This window comes from Acomys russatus, chromosome 11 (assembly GCF_903995435.1).
Source record: "Acomys russatus chromosome 11, mAcoRus1.1, whole genome shotgun sequence".
Classification (NCBI taxonomy): domain Eukaryota; kingdom Metazoa; phylum Chordata; class Mammalia; order Rodentia; family Muridae; genus Acomys; species Acomys russatus.
The window spans coordinates 49447661-49468163 of NC_067147.1; the positions used below are offsets into that span (position 1 = coordinate 49447661).

At 41.1% G+C, this 20503-nt stretch overlaps 1 protein-coding gene across 2 annotated transcripts; it reads left to right on the forward strand.

Annotated features, from left to right (window-relative positions):
* Positions 1-4033: 4033 nt before the first annotated feature.
* Positions 4034-15458, forward strand: Zwint (ZW10 interacting kinetochore protein). Of its 2 annotated transcripts, none has more exons than XM_051153209.1 (8): positions 4034-4178; positions 5071-5161; positions 5324-5447; positions 5612-5778; positions 5965-6021; positions 6237-6376; positions 6461-6613; positions 15209-15458. In XM_051153209.1, the coding sequence occupies exons 1-7, from the start codon at positions 4141-4143 to the stop codon at positions 6609-6611; spliced, it is 768 nt and encodes a 255-aa protein (XP_051009166.1). In that variant the 5' UTR covers positions 4034-4140; the 3' UTR covers positions 6612-6613; positions 15209-15458. The 2 variants fall into 2 exon arrangements, with proteins under 2 accessions (XP_051009166.1, XP_051009167.1); XM_051153210.1 differs by having other exon boundaries at positions 5384-5447.
* The last annotated feature ends 5045 nt before the right edge of the window (positions 15459-20503 follow it).

Here is a 20503-nt window from a genome sequence, read left to right on the forward strand (position 1 = left end):
GTGTTACTAGAACCGGAAAAGGCGAGTTTATTGGAAAATTAGTCTAATTCATGTTTTACTCCTTTCAACATCCCCTAAGTTATTGTGCAAAAGATTCTTCCCAATAAGTCTCTGCTGTTTTTCATGTTCTGTTTCGTTCAGTTCACACATGGCTCCTACAGGGAACTGACAGGCCGAGAAAGTAAAGCATTAGCAGTCCTACTCCATGTCACACAAAAGTGAAAGAGACTTAAAAAAAAAAAAATATATATATATATATATATACACACACACACACACACACACACACACACACACACACACACTTTTATGGCTTTCCAAAAGAAATGTTCTCATAATCGTTATAAAGAAATACTCTCCATCTTAGTCTTCTTCGTAAATGGCAAAATTAAATTCTCAAGTAATTCATTCAAGGTCGTTGATGTACTAGGTGGTTGAATTCAGACTGAATTTGAATTTCCTTTTATTCCAGAGTGTTTTCTGTGCATTGCCATGCATTGTGCAGCAAGTAAGCTAATTAAAAATCTCCTGTTAATGGAAAAAGTCAAACTTTTTGATGAAATATGCCTCTCTTACCTAATACTGGCCTTTAACTGTAGAACACAGAGAGGGTTAACATCTAAAGTGCTAGTCATTTGTGTATTGTGATTAGAGCATTTTTATTTATTTATTTATTTATTTAGAAATCTGTGTGTGCTGCCATATCCATTCTTTGTCTGAAATTGTCAATAAATATTTTATAAATGTTTAAATATTAAGGAAGGACATATTGGAGGCTGGAGAGATGGATTAGCAGTTAGGAGCACTGACTGCTCTTCCAGAGGGCTTAGGTTTAAATCCCAGCACCCAGATGGCAGCTCACAACCGTCTGTAACTTCATGATCTCATACCCTCACACAGATACACATGGAGGCAAAACACCAAGGCACATAAAATAAAAATAAATAAATGTTTTTTAAAAAAAGAAAGAAAAGACATAGTTCCTTATATACTTAGCATATATGGTGCTTTCTACTCTTCTGTATGTATTCACATCTTTATGTCACTTTTTCATATGCCTAATGTATTTTATGTTTCTTATATAGGGTGGATCTGAAAAATCACTTCCACTTCCTCACTAAAAATTCCTTTAGTTAGTTGTCATTTTGAAGATTGTTTGCTGCATATAGAAATCAAAGCTAATTTGCCTTTTTATAAAGTGCTTTAAAGTTTTCCCACTGGCTTAACAACAATAACAAAAATCCTATAGTCATTACATTCGCTTTTCTACATGTAACATTCTTTTTTCTTTTGCCACTTGATTATGTATTTTCTTTTTATTAATGGTCTTGGATAAAGTTAAGTAATTATGGTATGTAGTAGTAGTTTCATTCATGTTTCTTGTGTTAGGGCAGTTCTCAATCTGTGGGTCACAACTCCTTTAAGGGATGAGTGACTCTTTCACAGGGGTCACCTAAGACCATTAGAAAACATATATATTTACACTATGACTCATAACAGTAGCAAAATTACAGTTATGAAGTAGCATTGAAAATAATATTATGGTTGGGGGTCACCACAACATGAGGAGCTGTTTTTAAGTGTCACTGCATTGGGAAGCTTGAAAATTTTTTGGATTTATAATTAAATTTCAACCTTGAGGGTCTTTGTCTGTACTCTCTTGCTTGTTTGTTTGCTTGCTTTCCCCCCTTGTCTCATTGTCTTTTACTCAGGAACTCTATTTAGAAGGGTACAAAGTTGTAAGAACTTGTGTCTCAGTTCACTGTAGAGGAAGTTTTGGTTTCTTTAAAAACTCGGTTGTTATGTAAACATGTTTTTCTTTTAATCCTAAGTGTAAGATATTAGACTGCTTTTAGCTTATCCACTGCTGAGAACTGCCTCCTGCAGTTCAGAGAGGGGTGTGGTCTTTGCCATCTGAGGAGGTTGGTTTAATTCTGAGGACTGGGGGAGCTGGGGTGGGGGGTTGGGCGGTGAGGCTGGGAGGAGACAGACAAGAAAGAAGGCTGCTGGTTCTGAGGGCCATGTATTGGTACCCCACTTTTCGTTGTTGCCAATTTGTATTACATCGACAGTGTGTGAATTTAGTTCTTTTCATTCCTCCTGCCATGATGGGTTTGCCCTGCTTTAGGTACTTACAGACTTTGCGTATTATGTTCTTTTTTTGTGTGTGTTTATATTTTGATTTCCTTTGTAATTATACTTGAGAAATTATGGCTCCTTCAGAAATTCTGTTTAACACTTTGAGGAAATGCTACATTGTTTTTTTTTCCTTTGATAAAATTATTTATTTTTATTTTATGTGCCTGCACGTATACCCACGTGAGGGTGTCAGATTGGAGTTACAGACAGTTGTGAACTGCCATGTGGGTGCTGGGAATTGAACCTGTGTCCTCTGAAAGAGCAGTCAGCGGTCTTAACCACTGAGCCATCTCTCCAGCCCGGCTACATTGTATTTTTCAAAGCACATGTTTCATTTTACATTCCCAACAGCAACATGAGCATTCCCCTTTGCCACATCTGTAGAGCATTTTGCTTTCTGTCAATTCTATTCTTTCTTTGTAACTTCAGATAGATGTCCTTACGACTGCTCGTCTGCTGTCTTCACATACACTTCAGTTCTCATCAGTGACCTCTTTTTCAAGTAGTAAATTTTCTTTTAGTCACGCCTGGTAATGACTGGGTGAAGATCAGAAATTGTAAGATGAACCTGTTGGAGGACCTTGCTGTTTAAGGTTTGCAGTCCTCTTGGTCCAGACAGCCTTTCTGAGCTTGGCATTACATGGAGGACTCCCTCTCCTCAGCAGGGCCTCCAACTCTCTGCCTGACCTCATCTGGAGAGTATCTTTAGGCACAGAAGCCTCTAACCATATATGGTATATGGCCTTTGACACAGTTCCCTGCTCGCTCTCCCCTCTCTGAGCCTACAGGATAATTAACTAATCTGTTCCCTTTCACATGACAGTACTGTGCCTTTGACACAGTTCCCTGCTAGCTCTCCCCTCTCTGAGCCTACAGGATAATTAACTATTCTATTCCCTTTCACGTGATAGTACTGTGCTGCCTTAACCAAGTAAATATACACCTATCCTGTGAATGCCCCACGCACTCCCCAAGGACTATATAACCTTTGTTCACCACGAAGAGAGTTGAGCTGTGTCACAGAAACGGTTCCTAGTGGTGGTGGTGGTGGTGGTGGTTTCATTAGTTGGACTTACAAGCCATCCGAAACCCCAGATCATCGCTTCTGCTCCCTTGTTCCTGAGGACCAGTTGGGCCAAAAACCCCGGGAACGAGGCAGAGCCACACGAACCTGTTGCTTGGCGACTTTTGCGGTGTAGTCCGTCTCATATTAAAGTGATTGCTAAATCTCATTCCTTTCGTCTGCTAGGTAGAACCACGGCAGCGCACAGTCTAGGGTTAATTATGGCCTTTCACAGGGCAATGCTTCTCAGTGGTCTATCGACTCACCACAGAACATGCGTTTTTCAATCCCAATTTGTAAAAACGGTAACTAATAATGACTCTGCTTTCATCTCCAAGCATCTTTAAATAACAAAACAACAATAACAACAACAAAAAACCCTTCGGAAATGTCCTTAGATGTTGCTCAGGATTTAGCTGAGTATTTCAGAAAGCTACATGCCCCGGGTTCTCTAGGATGGTACCCTCCTCAGTTTTAGTTCTATTATCCACACAGGAGCCTGTCAGAGCTGGTTCTGCTGGTGTCTCTGATAACATCTTTAAAAACACAATGTTTTGAATTCCTACTATTTATTTATAAGAAAAGTATTCTTCAGCGTCCTGGAGGAGAGCCCCACTTTCTTTCTTTGGCAGCAGTAAATTTTAAAAAAGAAAGTGTGAAAACTGCCAAAGAGACAACGTAAACAATAGCCCTTTCTCGCTGGCCACGCCTCTGACCTTCAGCTGCCAGTACTTCCTATCGCGCAGGCGCAAAACTTGCGGCCCGGCCACAGGACCCCACACATGTCTGCGCGTGCGTCAAGGGGCCGGCCCTGAGTCAGGACCAGCCAATGAGAAGCGTCAGTGTTCTTTAAGAGTCCCGCCCGCCGGCCCAGAAGCCAGTTGCTTGCCTAGGCGCGCTGGCTAGTGGAATCCAAACCGGCCGAGAGCAGCAGAGCGATGGCATCCTCAGAGAATCTGAATGCTAAGACCGAAGAGTGAGTGTGGAAGGCGGGAGGCTGGGGTGGTGGTGGCGGCGGCGGCGGCGAAGGGACGGTGTTACCCTAATTCAGGAGTGCGGCCCCTGAGAGATCATGCCACCCTAACTCAGGATCGAGGGCCCCGAGGGAGGGTGTCGCCTTAACTCCGGAGTGCGGCCCTGGGTGACCTTCCACCCTAACTCAGGAGCGCGACCTCGGAAGGCTGATGTCGCCTCAGTTCAGGAGTGCCGATTCTGAGGCTCTGTGACAAGCCGTCTGTGGAGTGCTGCCTATTAGGGACTCTCTGCTCCTCTGCTCCGGGCGTATGGCTTCGGAGGGACCTTTTTTCCCCTCTTTTTCAGGAGCGCTACCTCTGGATGGCTGTTTGTAGGTCACCTTATGTCAGGTGCTGCCTCTGAGGGACAGTCCCTCACCCATCCCGAGCCCCCGGGGTGTATTCTAAAAGAGTTTTACATTACAGTTTGTTCTAATCAGCCCTTCGCCATTCTAGGAGACTTGCTTTGCCCTAATGGGTTGTTCCAGCTAATCAGGAAAGTCTCCTGTTCAGTGCCCATCATCAGGTATTCTGAGCTGAGCCCTTGCCCCGGTGACTTCCAAGGCGCACCTGAGTTTTGTCTTTTTTTTTTTTTTTTTTTCCCGAGACAGGGTCTCTCTGTGTAGCCTTGGCTGTCCTGGACTAACTTTGTAGACCAGGCCGGCCTCGAACTTACAGCGATCCGCCTGCCTCTGCCTCCCGAGTGCTGGGATTAAAGGCGTGCGCCACCACCGCCCAGCTGAATTTTGTCTTTATGTGTCTTTAAATATGACTCTGGCTACTACTTTCAGACCGGCTCAATCCAGCACTTCCTATCTGAAAGTTTAGCCACCGGCTCGCTTGTGCTTTTTACAGGGTCATGGCGGAGGTAGAAGGCGTTCTGGAGCCTGTAGGCTTACAGGAAGAAGCGGAGCTGCCAGCCCGGATCCTGGAGGAGTTTGTGAAGGTATGTGCACGGTGGGACCCACCTTTTTGGAAGATAGGGGTCTGGTCCTGGGATGGCCTATTGAGATAAGTGGGCGGCGGCTATGGGCGAAGACCAAAATGGAGGGCAGTCTGGGTCAGAAGGTAAAGGACAGTTTCTGCTTCTGTCTCTTGCTCTAAACAGAACTCTCGGAAGAAAGACAAGCTGCTTTGTAGCCAGCTTCAGGTCTTGAATTTCTTACAGACTTATGTGGCTCAGGAGGATACCGCCCAGAGCCCAGACAATTTGGTTTCCGAAGACACGAGCCGTGAGTAGTTCTTGGGTTTGTGGTAGGGTCTGGACGGCACGGTGGAAGAGGAAAGACCTGACGTCTGCCTGTCTAGTTAATGGGAAGACTGTGGGGGCCATGCTCTGTAGAGGGCAGGCCGCAGGCGTCCTTACTTAATGCTCTCATTGTCTGGCTCACTGTAGGACAGAAGGCAACTGAAGTTAAGGAGGAATGGAAGAAACTGAAGGCCGTTTACCTGAAGCACATGGAAATCCTAAGATGTGGCTTCACCAAGGCCTTACCCCAGGTTGCAGAGATCCAAAGGAAGTACACAGAACTCCGGGAGGCGGTGGAGCAACTCCAGGCTAAGGTACACCTAGAAAAAACTTGAGGGAATGAAGGACTGGGTGGGGGTTGGGAGTGGGGTGGGGTGAGTGGAGGTGGGGGGGGGGGAGGGGCAGGATGGAGTAAGCTGTGGGCTGGGCTCCTGATGCTATCTCCAAAAATCGTAACCTAAGAAGGCCAGTCATTTTTTTTTTTTTTTTTCTCCCTGCAGAAGCAAGTCCTTGTGGAGAAACACGAAGCAGCTCAGAAGCACTGGCAGCTGCAGCAGGTGGGTTCTTCACTTCGCCCAAGGCTCTTCTCTGCCCTCCCTTGAGGTGATGTGGTTAACTCTTTCTGTCTCTGAGTCTGAGCCCCAGGCTCCCTCTGAGCAGGGGAGCTGGGAGGGATGGCTCCAAGACTTGCAGGCGGCGGCGTTCCATGAGTCAACGCTCTGTAATCTCCTCCCCCCAACTCCCCCCACCACCCCGTCCCCCGCCCCATCAGAAGCGTATACAGAGCCTGGAAGAGATTTCTGCCGAGATAAAGGGCCATCAGAAGAGAGCTCGGCAGAAGCTTGACGGGTCGCATCAGGAGCTCGAAACCTTGAAGCAGCAAGCAGGCCAGGAACTGGAGAAACTCAAGAAGTGAGTGAGGCCGCGGCCTGGCTTGAAGTCTCAGGCAAGTCTACCCGAGCCTCCCGTCATCTCACACCTTCCTTGTCCTTTTAGGAACCAGACCTACCTCCAGCTGCTGTATGCCCTGCAGAATAAGCTAGCGGTCTCCGAGGACAAAGACAAGGAAGAAGAGAAAGACGAGGACGAAGATGAGGACGAGGACGAAGATAGCACAGCACTTCCTCCTCCACCTGAATCTCTTTAAAGGTGAGCTCGAGTCAAGAGTCAGCTGAACAATCTGGGGGGCAGAGAAGACAGGGAAACCCTGGGGAGGCGGTGGTGTGTCCTTCAGAGTGAGTTAGAGTTGACTTGGCAGAGGGAAAGAGAAGCTGGGAACTTGGTCTCACTCATCACTCACATTATACACTAAGGCCAAAGGCCCACTGCCTCAAGTGACGGCGGCGGCTTTCTGGGCCATAGCAGTAAGCACAGAGATTCTCCAGCAGGTAAACGCCAACTCAGCGTTTGGTGTCCTTGAACTGCAAAGGACTCTGAACTCTTAAATCTGAAGGAGTGGGAAGGTGGGAAGAACAGGACTGTAAGATCTTCCGTTGTTTGTGAAAAAGTAATGGTCCTAAATGCTAGGAGAACCCCCTCCCCGCCAACAGCAGTTTCCCTTTGGATCTGATTAGGCACAAGCCACACCCACACACCTGTTTTCACAGAGAGATCCTTTTATCAAGGAGGGAAAGCCAAGTTGCTGCTTTCTGACTCAGGCAGCAAAACAGCAGCAAATGACTTTCAGGTGTAACATTTAAGAAGAGAAAAAGGGGAGGTTTGTGTGAGGGTTGGGGTGGGCAGGCTATGTTTAGACTGGGCCTGTTAAATGGGTGAACCAAAGAGGGCTTTCGATTCCTGGACCTCGGCAGTCAGCCTCAGGAGGAGGCGTTGACCCCACAGGGGAAGAGGCGTTCCTAAAGAGTGTAATCTCATGGTTCTGAAGCAAGGTAGAGGCGGTGGGGGAGAACAGCAAGGCCTGCCACAGCCATGCTGGCCAGAGTCCCTTCATTTAAGTATATTTTAATTTTTTTAGAGAATGCCATTGTAATAAATGCTATTTTTTTTTAATTAGATAGGAAAAACCATTTGTAACTTCAATGTGGTCTTTGTTTAATGGTTCCTATGGGTTTGGATAATTTATTTTAGAATTGTGTAATTTTTGGTTTCTATTGGATTGTGTTCTTTTTTGCCACTTACATCGTAATGTAATTGGTTTTTTGAGGTCTCAGCGAAGTGTGTCCACATTTTCAACTATGACCTTTAATTTACTTATTTTTCATCATACGGTTCTTCTGTGTCAGTCCGGTAGCATTATGTTCTTGCCCACTTTATGTCTACACACATGCCTTTGACTTGAAGTACAGCATTTTTGACACTAATGTAACCTTGCCAGCTGTCTTCGCTTACCTTTTGCCTGCCTATCCTTTGCCTCAGTTTCCATTTTGAGTTTCGACCTTTTTAAATTCTTATATTTTGTCACTTGCACACAACATTTTTAGGGCTACCTTTTAACAAATCGGATTCAGTAATGCTTATCTTTAAGATTTTAATTTTCAGTGCTGTTTAAAAAAAAAAGAATTTCCTGTTTTTGCCATTTTTACTACAATTTCTACTTTAAAAATTTTCTTCGTGCCTTCATTTTAATGTATGTCTTTTTGTTATTCCTTTCATTCTTTTCCTTGATTAAATGCTCTTCTCTGTAAGCTCAGCTATCTTTAGCCTAAAGTTGTATGTAAGGAAATATTGGTCATTTTCTTAAACACAGAATGAACACTGGAAGGCACTGCTGTTGATATATCACTCCACCTTTAATAAAAATGTTCCTCATATTACTGCTAGCCTGCTTATGGCCTCACATATTAAAACTTTAGTCATTCAGTGCTATATTCATACCTACGTGTGGACTTAGCATTCTCCCCACCTTCATTTCACATTTTGTTTCTTCCCTATAGAGTAACTTCATCATAAGGAAATGTTTCATAATATCCTTGAGAGTTTGTCCCTTTCCTTTTCTATTGCTGTGAAGACACATTGCGACCAAAGCAGCTTATAAAAGAAAGCATTTAACTTAGGGCTTCCTGATGGTTTCAGAGGGTGTTCAGTTCATGACCAACTTGGCAGGGAGCATGAGAGCAGGCCGGCAGGGGTGTTGCTGGAGCAGTAGCTGAGAGCTTACATCTGCTTCATAAGCAGCAGGCAGAGAGAGGAGAGACAGGATACTGGCCTGGGCTTCAGAAACCTCCCACTCTATTCCCAGTGTCACATCTCCAAAACGCCACATGCTCTAATCCTTCCAAAACAGTTCCACCATCTAGGGACCAGATATTTCAAATACCTGAGCCAACGGTGTCCATTCTCAATCAAACCACCACAGAGTACAAAGCCGGTATAGCATGAAAATATTATTTTGTTTTATTCTCAAGGTATTCCCTTACACTTTTCTGACTCATTGTTTCCTCTGAGAAATCAGCTACATATTTCAAAGCTTTTTCTATGGTATAATTTTCTGTGTTTTAGCTTTATCAAAGTAAGATAGAAAAACAGTATTAAGATATACATGTTTTGATATATGTATATGCTGTAAAATGATTAAACCAAACCTAGTAATATATATTACTTCACATACTTTCTGCACTGAGACTACCCAAGATCTACTAACTTAACAGTGTTCAAGAATACAATAAATCACCTTGCCACCGTGCTATACAGCAGATTGCCAGAACCCATCCACGGGTTCTTATCTCACTGGCTGCTCACGGAATGTTTTCTACTCTGTTGTTTTGTTGTGTTGGGAATAGTTTGGGCTTTCCTTTTACTTACAGTTAATTGAGCAAGTACCAGCCCCTCAACAGTTCATGAATATTCTCAGCCTTGTACATTTAAAGTGTACTCTGTTGTGTTATTCTAAAGGAGCAATTAGATCTGTTACCTTTTTTAGCATTTTTTATTTTTAAAAGTTGTGTTATTCTTTCTACATTAAATTTTAGTTTTCCTAACTGTCATTGTACTTAATATGTTGCTATCCGTGATCAGTCATTTGTTTTTCTTTTAATTTTTAATTTTTATTCCAAGATGTATTAGAGCCCAGTATACTGTGTTTGTTTATCTTAAGAATGATGCACAGATGTTTTGTCTTCTTTGTTGGCTAGGTTATTCAGTTACAACTCCAGCACACTGGCACACTGCCTATTTGCATGCCCCCATTTGTTTATGTTTGAATAGTCTTACTGTGAGCTCTCCATTTCTAGACCTTTGTTTTTGGCAATACTTTGTGCCTCATTTACAGTTGAAAGGATTCTCTGCCAGTGGCCGTGACTTACAAGTTACACACTTGTAAAAATTGTACATTGCTTATTTTTGGTATTCGTTATATCTGTATGCTATCCTAGCTTACAATTTTGCTATCCATATTTTTTTCCTCTTTCTCATTAGTATTTCCTTAAGGGCTTTTGTGTCTATTCTGTTTATCTTAACAAACTCTAGCGTTAGTCTGAGGGTACAGATAATGCTTAGTATTCACTAGGCTCCACATTTAATCCACACGACAGACATGACAGAATAGTTCAGATTTTGGCTCCTCTCCCCCCTTTTTTTAAAACCTCAGTTAAATCTTCTATTTTGTTGTTTCCATACTTGTGGCATATATTTTTAATATTTGTATAATTTAGACAATACTTGGTAGATGAAAAAGAAATGCACTTCCTTTGCTTTATAGGATTGTATATTTTATTGAGGCATTGTTAGTTTATAAATTTGTTCTTCCAAACTTAGTTACCCAAAAGGTATACTAAATTATCAATCATAGCATTTAAAGTTCCTACTCACTCTGAGAATGGGAAGGTCTTGTTTTATACACTGTTAGTCCTTTCCCATCTTAGAGCCTTTCTGAGATGAATGCATTTCATCTCTATCTTACAGAATTTATCTAACTTGTATTAAAATGTCTCTTCTTTGCCACTCTTTGTGTCCTTTTTTTTTGCGTAGTTTTGAAATACTAGTGGAGTGTGAAATTGAATACATTGATTTAATCATTATTCCTAGCCCAGTCTTTGAGTTACCCATTTGATACTTAGATTGTTGGGCTCTGAAAAACTTGCTGTTAGGATTCTTAGTCTATTAACTAACAAACACTATTCATTGAAACATTTTGCACTAGAAGCAACATCTGTTTTGAAGACTTTTTCAAAAAGATTTTTTTTTTGAGAAACATAAATTATCCTACTTTAGTTGAATTAATAACAAAGTCTGAAAACACTTTTTTATTTGTTTGTTTGTTTCTTTTGGATACATGGTCTCTTACTTTGTAGTCCAGATTGTCTTGGATTCATATCTTCCTGGGTCAGCCTCCAGATGGCTGGGCATATAGTTATTTGCCAATACATCTTGTTAAAAGACCTTTCCCTGAAATCTGTATTATAGAAAGATTGGCGCCATACTTAATATACATCTAAGCATCAAATTATGACATAGAATTTAACTAGTCAAGAAGTTACTGTACTAAAATTTTTCAGATGCTCTTAACGTTAAAGTGGTAACCTAAAATAGTCTATTTAATTAAGCATAGTATTGTAGCTCAGTCTTCGTTTTAGTAACTCTGTGATTGTAAAGAGTAGACGTGCTGTTTCTAATTTGAAAATCTCTATTCATAATGATAGCCACAGTGCTTATTTTCAGCATGCCATGTACAATATGAGAGGAAATATGACTAGAAAGAAATGTTAAGTTCAGAATATGAATTCAACCACAGAGACACATAAAATGAACATATATGTATGTGTTCGTACACACAGTTGCACTCGCAGTGGGCAGGGAACCAGAAAAGGTGGAAAAGGGCATGACTACTTGCTGGATCCTAGGTTTCTGTTTTCAGATACAAATCTGGCCTGTAGCCATTTCTTCTGCAAATTCCTCTGTACAAGATCATATATACTGTTGTCATCATAAATAAATGTATACTTTGAATTGTCATGTAGTTATACATGAAAAGTACTTGGCAAATATTCATTATATAATATTAAGGGAAGACTTCCTAGAGAGCTGTAAGGTTTTAGCTCAATCCCAAATATGTAATCACCCATAGGCAAATATCAAATATTTATTGACGGTGTGTGATGACATAAGTCCTGAGCATGGAAAAGAGTGGTGCTGCACTCTCTAGTCTTAACATTTAGGAATGGGAAGAAAAAAAATCAGAAAAACATTCTATCCAGAAATGATAATACCTTCTACCACTTAAGACTTAAGGAATTATTTTGTGTTTGGGTCCAGCCCCTGGTGAGGGCAGGGCTTAAAGTGGGTGGATGGCAGAGCAGCGGAGGAAGAAGCAGACACGGGACACCATTTCATTTTGTTTCATGAGAAATGGGACAGAGAGGAGGGACATCTTGGGATGGCTTGACCTGCTTGACCTGCTCTGACAACCTCTATCTCTTACAGGCTTTATATATACACAAAATCATTTCCTCAAAAACTTTAGTCATTGATTACGCAGCCTTTTAGGATACATTTTTTTTTTCTAAAATGTTCCTTGATTACATAAGTATGTTGAAATAAAAGAAACAAAGTGAGCAAACAGCAAATTATGAGAACTAAAACTTAGAATTATAATAAAGTCAGTTTTGTTTTAATCTACTGTCTTCTTCCTTAAGATTGGAGTAGTAAAAAGCCTTGTGGTTACAGAAATGCTAGACAGGATGACTGTTTAGAGTTGGATCCTGTTTCATTCAGTTTGGCCCAGAATTAAGAGATCAGAAGTTATTTCTCTCTACCTGTTACATCAAACTTGTATTTCTACCAAAGTTCAATCTCTCTGATTGTTGCTTAATTCTTCCTGTCTTTTCTCTTTCTTTTTCTTTTATATTTAACACAAGACCACCGTCCTGTGCTTTAATTCCTAAATACTGTAGAGCCTTTTGCTTAAGCAAAGGCAGCCTGTTCTTTGTTTTATAGTATCTGAAAAGTCCTGATCTAACAAATCTATTGAGAAAGGCATGCGCTTCACTGAGCCAAATGCTTTCCTCTGTGTCTTTGTCATGAGCCCTTGTTTCAATGTGCTCCCTATCGTTGTTCCAATTCTGCTTACTTTGCCTTCAGCCTTCAGAAAGGTAACAAGGTTTATATAATCAAAATCTTCCTGTTCATACAAGTTCCTTATTTCTGAAGCTGGATGTGAAAACCTAATCATCCAGTTATGTTGTCAACTTCCAGAATTTCCCTGTTTTCCTTCTTTAATAGTTTTCCTCTCTCGTGCTTGCTAGTATCACTTATTAATAATCTAAATGTGTGTCGAATAAGTTCTTTGAAAGACTCAACTTTCTGCATAGCTCCATTAATTTCTCCATTAGTTTTATTCTTGTTAACACCAGCTTTTGTTACATTATCCCTTCTCTAGCTTTCAGTGAGAGGCCTTTAACAGTAAGGTATGTAAATACAAGCAATGTTGTATAGCAGATTTCCAGCAAGGGCAGTGAAGGATCAGTCCAGGTCACTTGAGCACTGGAACTTTGTCACACAGCACCTTCAGGACACCTGACACTGCCAGTTTTGGCCACATCAAGGATTACGTTTCTCAGGCTGAAGAAACATCAGAAATGGAATACTGCAGTGAGGGTTGAGTACAGCCAGGAATACTAGGACTATAGGAATATTGAAGCAAGCAGGGCTTACAGTACAGTAGAGGAAGTAGTGAGTCTTGTGGCTTGTACCCTCATGGCCATACAGTCAGAGTTTTCACTCAGAAGATATAGAACCTGTTGAAAAAGTTTCTTATTTTGGCACACAATCTTCAATTGCATTTTAGCTCAGGGAAGTCATGCCACCAGTGTTGCAGTTCTTGGCAGAATATGCATCTGAAGAAAAAAATACAAGTGCTTCCATCCGTATTGCTTTTGGGGACTGGGTAATGACAGTAGCTAAAAAGCGAAATCCACTTCAGGCAATTAGACACTAAGTGAAAGCAACATCAGAGAGGCATCAAGATGGAGCCTCCTCTTTTGGAATGTTGCTGTGTTGAAAAGCCTACTTTAAAAGAATGCAGTGTAACCGAGCTACAGCACATTATATTCGGTGATAATGACTAAGGCAGTTGAATGACTCTTGTATTCCTAGATGGTAGTCGTTACCAATTTTAAAACAAAGCTACCTCTGGAAAATAAGGAAGCACCTGCTTCTATAGCAAATACTTCATGGTACTAATCACTAAGGGCGAGTGGATGTTGGAAAGCATTTTCAGCAATGCAGAATCATTCGTTGTAACTGAGTAATAATACTCTGCTTTAGATGTAGGGGCTAGTTGAATATATGAAAGGAAAAGCACCCCCATCTGCATAGAAGCATTAACTAAGAGCTGTACTTGCATACTATATAGACAGTGAGTGTGGCTCGTCAGTTTGTCTAACAACTTTAATATTTAGGGTCGACAGTAGTCTTAGATTCCTTAAATTTAAAGCTGAGAGGAAATATCAAGTGCCTCTGTCATCCTTAATGTTAGAGATAGGCTGCTCTAATTGTTTTGACAAATTAGTTAAACATTTTCTTCAGTAGTATCAAGGCGATGCCTCAGTTGATAATGTTCTTAGTGTGCAAGCGTGAGGACAAGAATTCAGTCCCTTTCACCTATTTTCAAACAAGCTATACCAGGTGACCTCAGTTCCTGTTGCAGCGGTGAAGACAGGCATATACCTTGGGCTCTGAATCGCAAGCTGCAGGTTCAGTAAGACACTCTCTCCCCCAGACAGAGTGGGCACCACCTGAGGAATGACCCCAAAGGCTGTTCTCTGAGATCCACAGACATGCACACACATATGCACGCACACCAACACATACACGTACGTACATCCACATGCATGCACACTATATGCATATACATTACTTAACGGAACAGTTGTTACCAGTAGAGGAGTTTGTTTGGTATTGTTTTGTTTTTTTTTAACCATTAGCTTTTTCACAGTCGCTGAGATACTCAGGCACTAATTCACTACACTTACTGAAAAAGTAAGTGTTACTAGAAAAATGTGTCACAGCAAGAAAAGGAAGGCTAGTTAATGGGTAATTTTTACTAAGCATTATTGTCAGTAGTTTGCTGCTCTTGTGCCTCAGATTAACAAGTTGAAGGAACCCAAATCTGGGCTTCTGACTTGAGAAGTTTCGGTCGCGTTCAATTGTTTTAATGCTTTGGAGAATGTGAGAGGGTTTCTGGACTGCAAATGCTGTATATCATTGCAGAAAGGTCTAAATGGAAGAGAGTGTCTCACCTCATAGCATCCAGGAGTGGGAGGGTGCATATATGTCTGTGTGCATGTGCTCATGCCTGCCAACACAGAGATGGCCTTTAAGGCATACTCCCAGTGAGGCACTTCCTCCATCTAGGACCCAGCTCTCAATGCCTTTAGCTGGATTGATCTGTTGGTAAACGTGAAGCTCTCATGATCCAGTCACTGCTCCATCCCCAGTTCCACCCTAAGCCTTCAGCATGTGAGCCTTTTGTGGCCTCCTTCACATCTTATGTGTAACAATCACTGTAGATTGTGTATCTTCTGAAGAAAGCTTAGCAGTGAAGTTTCCTATGTCCAAAGCATTACTTTTCCATAAAATACAAACATGTTTACCCTGCTTTCTGTATTTAATACTGCTTTGTAATTTTAGTTTATTAAGCTGTTGCATTTTGTTTTCTCTGGGTTTCTAGAGTCTAAATAAATATACAAAATTATGTATTCATATATCATATGTAGGCTATGTGTGAACTGTCAGGTGCTTTTTGTTGTTATTTTGTTTTTTCTTAATCTATTCTGCTTTGCTTTAAAGGGACTCGTTTCAGTCGTGAAGACCCCTGGAAGCTACAGAAATCTTGACTAACTTTGGAGTCTTGATTGCTATCAACAGTTTACTATATTTCTTTTTTACTGGGTTTCATATTCATTTGTTTACAAAGAAGCTAAATGACGGCCTGGTTCAGTTTTTAATTTTGTGTCAGGAGCAGTGGTTATGGTGTATTTCAAAAGATGTTTGCATCTCGGAAGTTTTTCTCAATATCATTAAAGTTTTGTGAGAATGTGTATTTTATTCACACATGGCTTTCCCACATGGCTAACGGGTAGTGTAAACATATACATGCAGCCTACTGCGTTTTCCTCAGGTACCACTGTATTCACGGCTTGTCCATTACAGGGAATGTGGATAAAGTGTCTTCATGCCTATGACCCGTCCTCCAATGCTCTCCACAAGTTTCATGATGCCCTCAGTCCCTTACTTGTAACTTCTCTGACGTCTCACTCCATTCTGTATTAACACGTTCCCTATTGACTTGGCTGAAGTCTTTCTTTGTTTTCCTTTTTTGGGTTATTGAGTAAGAAACCAACCCTAAGTCTCTCTCAGCACTCTGAGCACTGGCTCCTTCCTTTCTTAGTGATTATTAATGGACAGCCTGTATCTGGAAACACTAACAAGAAATTGCTTAGTTATTTGACCGAGTTATCCTGTGTACATCTGGCATGAAAGTCCTTTTTTGAAGGTAACTGGAGATTCTGTGAGCATTGCATTTCCATAAAGGAATGGTCCTTAAAACATGTTGCCACTCATGAACTAAGGCATTGAAGAGGTAACCTCTAATGTAATCAAGACGAATGATTCAGGTCCCCCTTGAGTACAAAGATCTTTGAATATCTGTGGTAAGATTTCGTAGTTTCGATTAAAGGTTTCTACAACATTGTGTTGTGTGCAGTTCTTTTCAGTTTGATTCCATGGTGGAAATTGTTCTGTGTATGGCAGTTATCCCTCATGGCCCAATTCGGCTCTCATCCCTGCAGTGACAGGGACCTTAGTAGATAAGAAGGCAGTCCAGACCTTTTCTTAATGGCACTCGTGAAATGCCACCACTTCCCTGCCGTAGCAACCATCCAGTAGACATTACGCTCTGGAAGTGATTTTGTTCTCCTGAACATTCTATGACCAATGTAAGCTACCCCTTTTTTTGGAAATACATAAGAGATTGTCTAACTCCTTGGGAGTTGAATATATCAAGACAATGTCTAAGAAATGGTGAGTGAGGTGTGAAATAAATCTTTGTAGAGATAATGTTTTATCAAAAAAGCATTACAGTATATTTTAAGCAAAATAGACATTTAGATTTCAAATACAAGAGAGGTGGCATAAATAGTTTGATGAACAGTAAAATGTCGCCAAAGAGGATCTAATAGTGGCTCATGTGGCTATCAGAGAACATTGTTTGACTCAAGGCAATCACTGGACGGTGTGGTAAAGGATATACTGAAAAGATTGAAGCTTAGAGACAAATGTTAAAACTTTAAGCTTTTATATGTCCTTTTAACATTAATTTGTTTATTTGTTATCTTTTATATGAAAGTAAAGTTTTTGAAATTCTCCAGTTTTTAGCAAAGATAATAGTCTATGGATATTATACACCTTTCACTTTACGGCCATTGAATACTTAAATATTACTGTTGCCATTTATAGACTGAGGGTGAGATGCTTTGCCTAAGGTAAGAAGAATCCCAGCAGCTGCTGTAGCATTTAAATCCCGGAGCAGCATATTGGTCATAGTTAACATATGTTTATATTTCCATCTTTTTTTTTTTTTTTTTTTTTTTTTGGTTTTTCGAGACAGGGTTTCTCTATGTAGCCTTGGCTGTCCTGGACTCCCTTTGTAGACCAGGCTGGCCTCGAACTCACAGCGATCCACCTGCCTCTGCCTCCGGAGTGCTGGGATTAAAGGCGGGCGCCACCACGCCCGGCTTATATTTCCATCTCTTTAATAATAAAAAATACTATGTTGAAACCTTTGATTCAGTTCAGTAGGATCTGTGAAGGTGTTCCTTATAGCAAGATTGACTGTATAGGAGATTTGTCATTTGTGATTCCTGGCTTAGGCCTTGAAAACATTAAACACGTCTGGTGATTGTAATACAGGGTCCTCAGGGACCATGTCTTGAGGAATGGTCTGCCATTTAACAGCATTGACTTCTTAACAGGGTCAGCTCACTAAGCAGCTTTTACAACTACCATTGAAAAGCTGACTGTAAATTCATTTTTTTTTTTCTTGAATTTCTTGAGATGGGGCGATGTTATGTAACTCAGCTCTGTGTCAAATTCATAACACGCCTGCTTCCACCTCCCATTTGATGGGATTATAGGCCTCACAGCTAGCTGGAGATGTGTACATTTTGAAAAGTACTGGGGATCCAGCAAGCATCTTCTAGGGTCCTGATATGCTTTGGGAGTTGGGTGTGACACAGTGAGAGGAACTTGGTAACCTGGTCTGAAGTTTGAGTTGCGCAGAAGCAGCAGCAGGGTGGATCCCAAAAGAGTAATACACTGGGAGCAAAGCTCTGCTTTAGGATGCTTTGGCAAAGTGGTCTTTTTGCTCAAACATATATGAATGCAAAGGCTGATGGTATGAGAGCATGCAGATTGGATAAGTATGAAAGCTTATGCTCGTAGGAAATAAGCTCAGGGAAGGGGAATATTTATCTGGGAAGGGAGAGTTGCCAAACTCCCGGGTTCCCAAATTCTCACAGCTGAGCCTTGTTCACTTCTGTCCCACACATGAGCCTGGATTACAGCCAATAGGGATTGTGCAGTAAGGAGAAAGCACTCCAAAATCTGGCTATTATATGCTCCTTCATTCTACTCTATGGATGCTGGAGACCAAGAGGAGGGAAGGGTCCCAACCTAAGTGGAGGGATTCTAGGTTCTCCAGTCTTGAAAGAAATGGCACTAGTAAGGATAGTTGTGCTGGACTGCCTAAGAAAGGAAGAGGCAGGTTTGTACCTTATATGCGACCTCAGAAGGGTTCTATCACATACCAACATTCTGATATCTCCAAGCAAATATTTTATGGGAATTGGTTTTAAAATGTTTCTGTATTACCTGTAGGCCCGGCTAGCAATCAATCAAGACACAGAAACTTGTTATATTTTAAAATAGCCTTAGTTAACCTGGGGCAGAGCAGATAATCAGTCCTCTAAACTACTTTCCATAGTAGGGCCTCAGGCCTGGGATCCCTGTCTCAGTCCCATGCCATCTGCTTCTAATAACTTCTATCAAGTTACCTCCCATCCATAATCCCAAAACTTGCTAATGTTCTTCCTCTGGCCTGGATTCTCCATCCACACCATCTGCCATGTGCTTCTCCTCCAGCTAACCCATGGTGGCCTCCTCTCTTCACTTTAGGTCTTTCTCCTCCTCCTGGTGGCGATCCTTCTTCCCAGAATTCCTCTCTCTCCTAGCCTCACCTATCTCCTGCCCTACCCAGGTGGGATGGCTTTTTATTAACCAAAAGGTAGGTCAGACAGCAAGCAGTAATTAGCATCAACATACATCAGACCATCCCCCAACAAATTGCCATTTACAGTTGGTATTAGTCCGTTTTTTTCAAACATGAGAAGCTACTTTCAAGTATTATTCATGTCCAGTTCTAAAATAACATAGCACTCAAGTGGCTTCTGTGTTCATTAGACTCTGTCCTCCCAGAAATGATGAGAAACTGTACTGCTTCGTAGTTACTGTTTCTTCAGGAAGTCTTTATGCTGAAACACAAAGCCCATATGTGCTTTGAAGAAATCATTACTGAATTATTTGTACCCTTAAATATCTCATGAGTCACGAAATACCACTGTGTTCTCAGAAATACCCAATACAGTAGTCAGTTAGTTGCTTCATACTTGGGGGATGTCATAAGCTCACACACAAGGAATTTTAGAGTGCTAATTTTAGAGTGCTTTTGCTGACCCCTGACCTGATACATGCTTGATTGACAGCTAGTATCAATGCTTGTAAAGGGAGGAAATAATTGACATGGTACTTTTGATTTTAAAATATTCTCTAGCCTGTTTGAGAATTGTTTAGTCAGTTGCTGTCTTCGGGGGCACTTATATCCATCCATGCAGTGTCTGTTCCTCTTTTCATGTCACTTTTACTTGCCTGTACCTCCTAGCTGTATCATGCTCTCATACAGCTGGAAGGAACAGGAGAAAACGATCATGAATTGTATGCTGAAACACTTAAATAGTCTCCTCTTGGAGATTTCATACTTCAGTGGAAAGTTTATTTTTTTATGAATATGAATTTGTCTTTGCTTGTATATATGCCTGTGTGTACTATGTGTGTGTTATACCCAAGAAAGCTAGTATAGAGTGTTAGTAAGCTGGTATAGTATAGTCTTCTGGAAGAGCAATCAGTACTTTTAACTGCTGAGCCATCCGTCTGTCTAGCCTCCAATACAAAGTGTTTTAAGGTTGCAATGGTTTCCTTTTGTCGACTTTCTAATTTTCAGAATCACGTGGATTTTTGAATGCTTTTTAATATATGCTTTTTGATTACTCTTAAATATTTATTGTATGTATACAAATGTTTGCTTTTTTATTATTCTTAAGATTTATTGTATGCATACACATTATATATATATATATATATACTAATATATATATTAGTGTTTGCTTATATGAGCTTTATTGTATATGCCTGGTACATTAGAAATCCAGAAGAGATCATTGAGTCTCTTGGAACTGGAGTTAGAGATACTCTTGAGACCCCAAATGGGTGCTGAGAACCAAGCCTGGGTCTTCTACAAAAGCAGCAACTGCCCTTCACTGCTGATCGCCTCTCTAGCCCCTTAAGATTTGTTTTGTGATGATTCTCACCTTCAGCCCTGTCTGTCCTCTCTCTTCCTCCTCCTTACTTCTCTAAATTGAGAAGCATGTCAGGTAATGTTTACAGAAAGTTTTCTTCATTTGTGACCCTGAACTCATTGACCTGGAAGATTTTATTTGCCTATAAACATCTCAAGTATAATATCTGCTAAAGGTGTGATTAAAAATTAAAGTGCAGATGTTGATTCTTAGTGTAATTTCTGAATATCTCAAGATAATTGAGTTGCCATAGAAATGCCTTAGAAGTGCAAATGCAGGAAAACTTTTAGTGAGAGGTCTTTACTGCATTTGTTCCTAAATGCATTGTGTGTGTGTCTGTGTGTGTGTGTGTGTGTGTGTGTGTCTGTGTTCATGCCCACACGCGTGTGTGCAGGAGCACTTGGGTGCACATGTGGAGGTCAGCCAACCCTTATGACTTGCATTAGGGAGATGC

What these genes read in the sequence shown, in the direction of transcription:
- Zwint (XM_051153209.1), top strand. Translation starts at nt 4,141, where the DNA reads ATGGCATCCTCAGAGAATCTGAATGCTAAGACCGAAGA. An exon ending in GGTTTCCGAAGACACGAGCC is followed by an intron (nt 5,448 to 5,611) that starts GTGAGTAGTTCT and finishes GGCTCACTGTAG; the next exon opens with GACAGAAGGCAACTGAAGTT. An exon ending in TGGAGCAACTCCAGGCTAAG is followed by an intron (nt 5,779 to 5,964) that starts GTACACCTAGAA and finishes TTCTCCCTGCAG; the next exon opens with AAGCAAGTCCTTGTGGAGAA.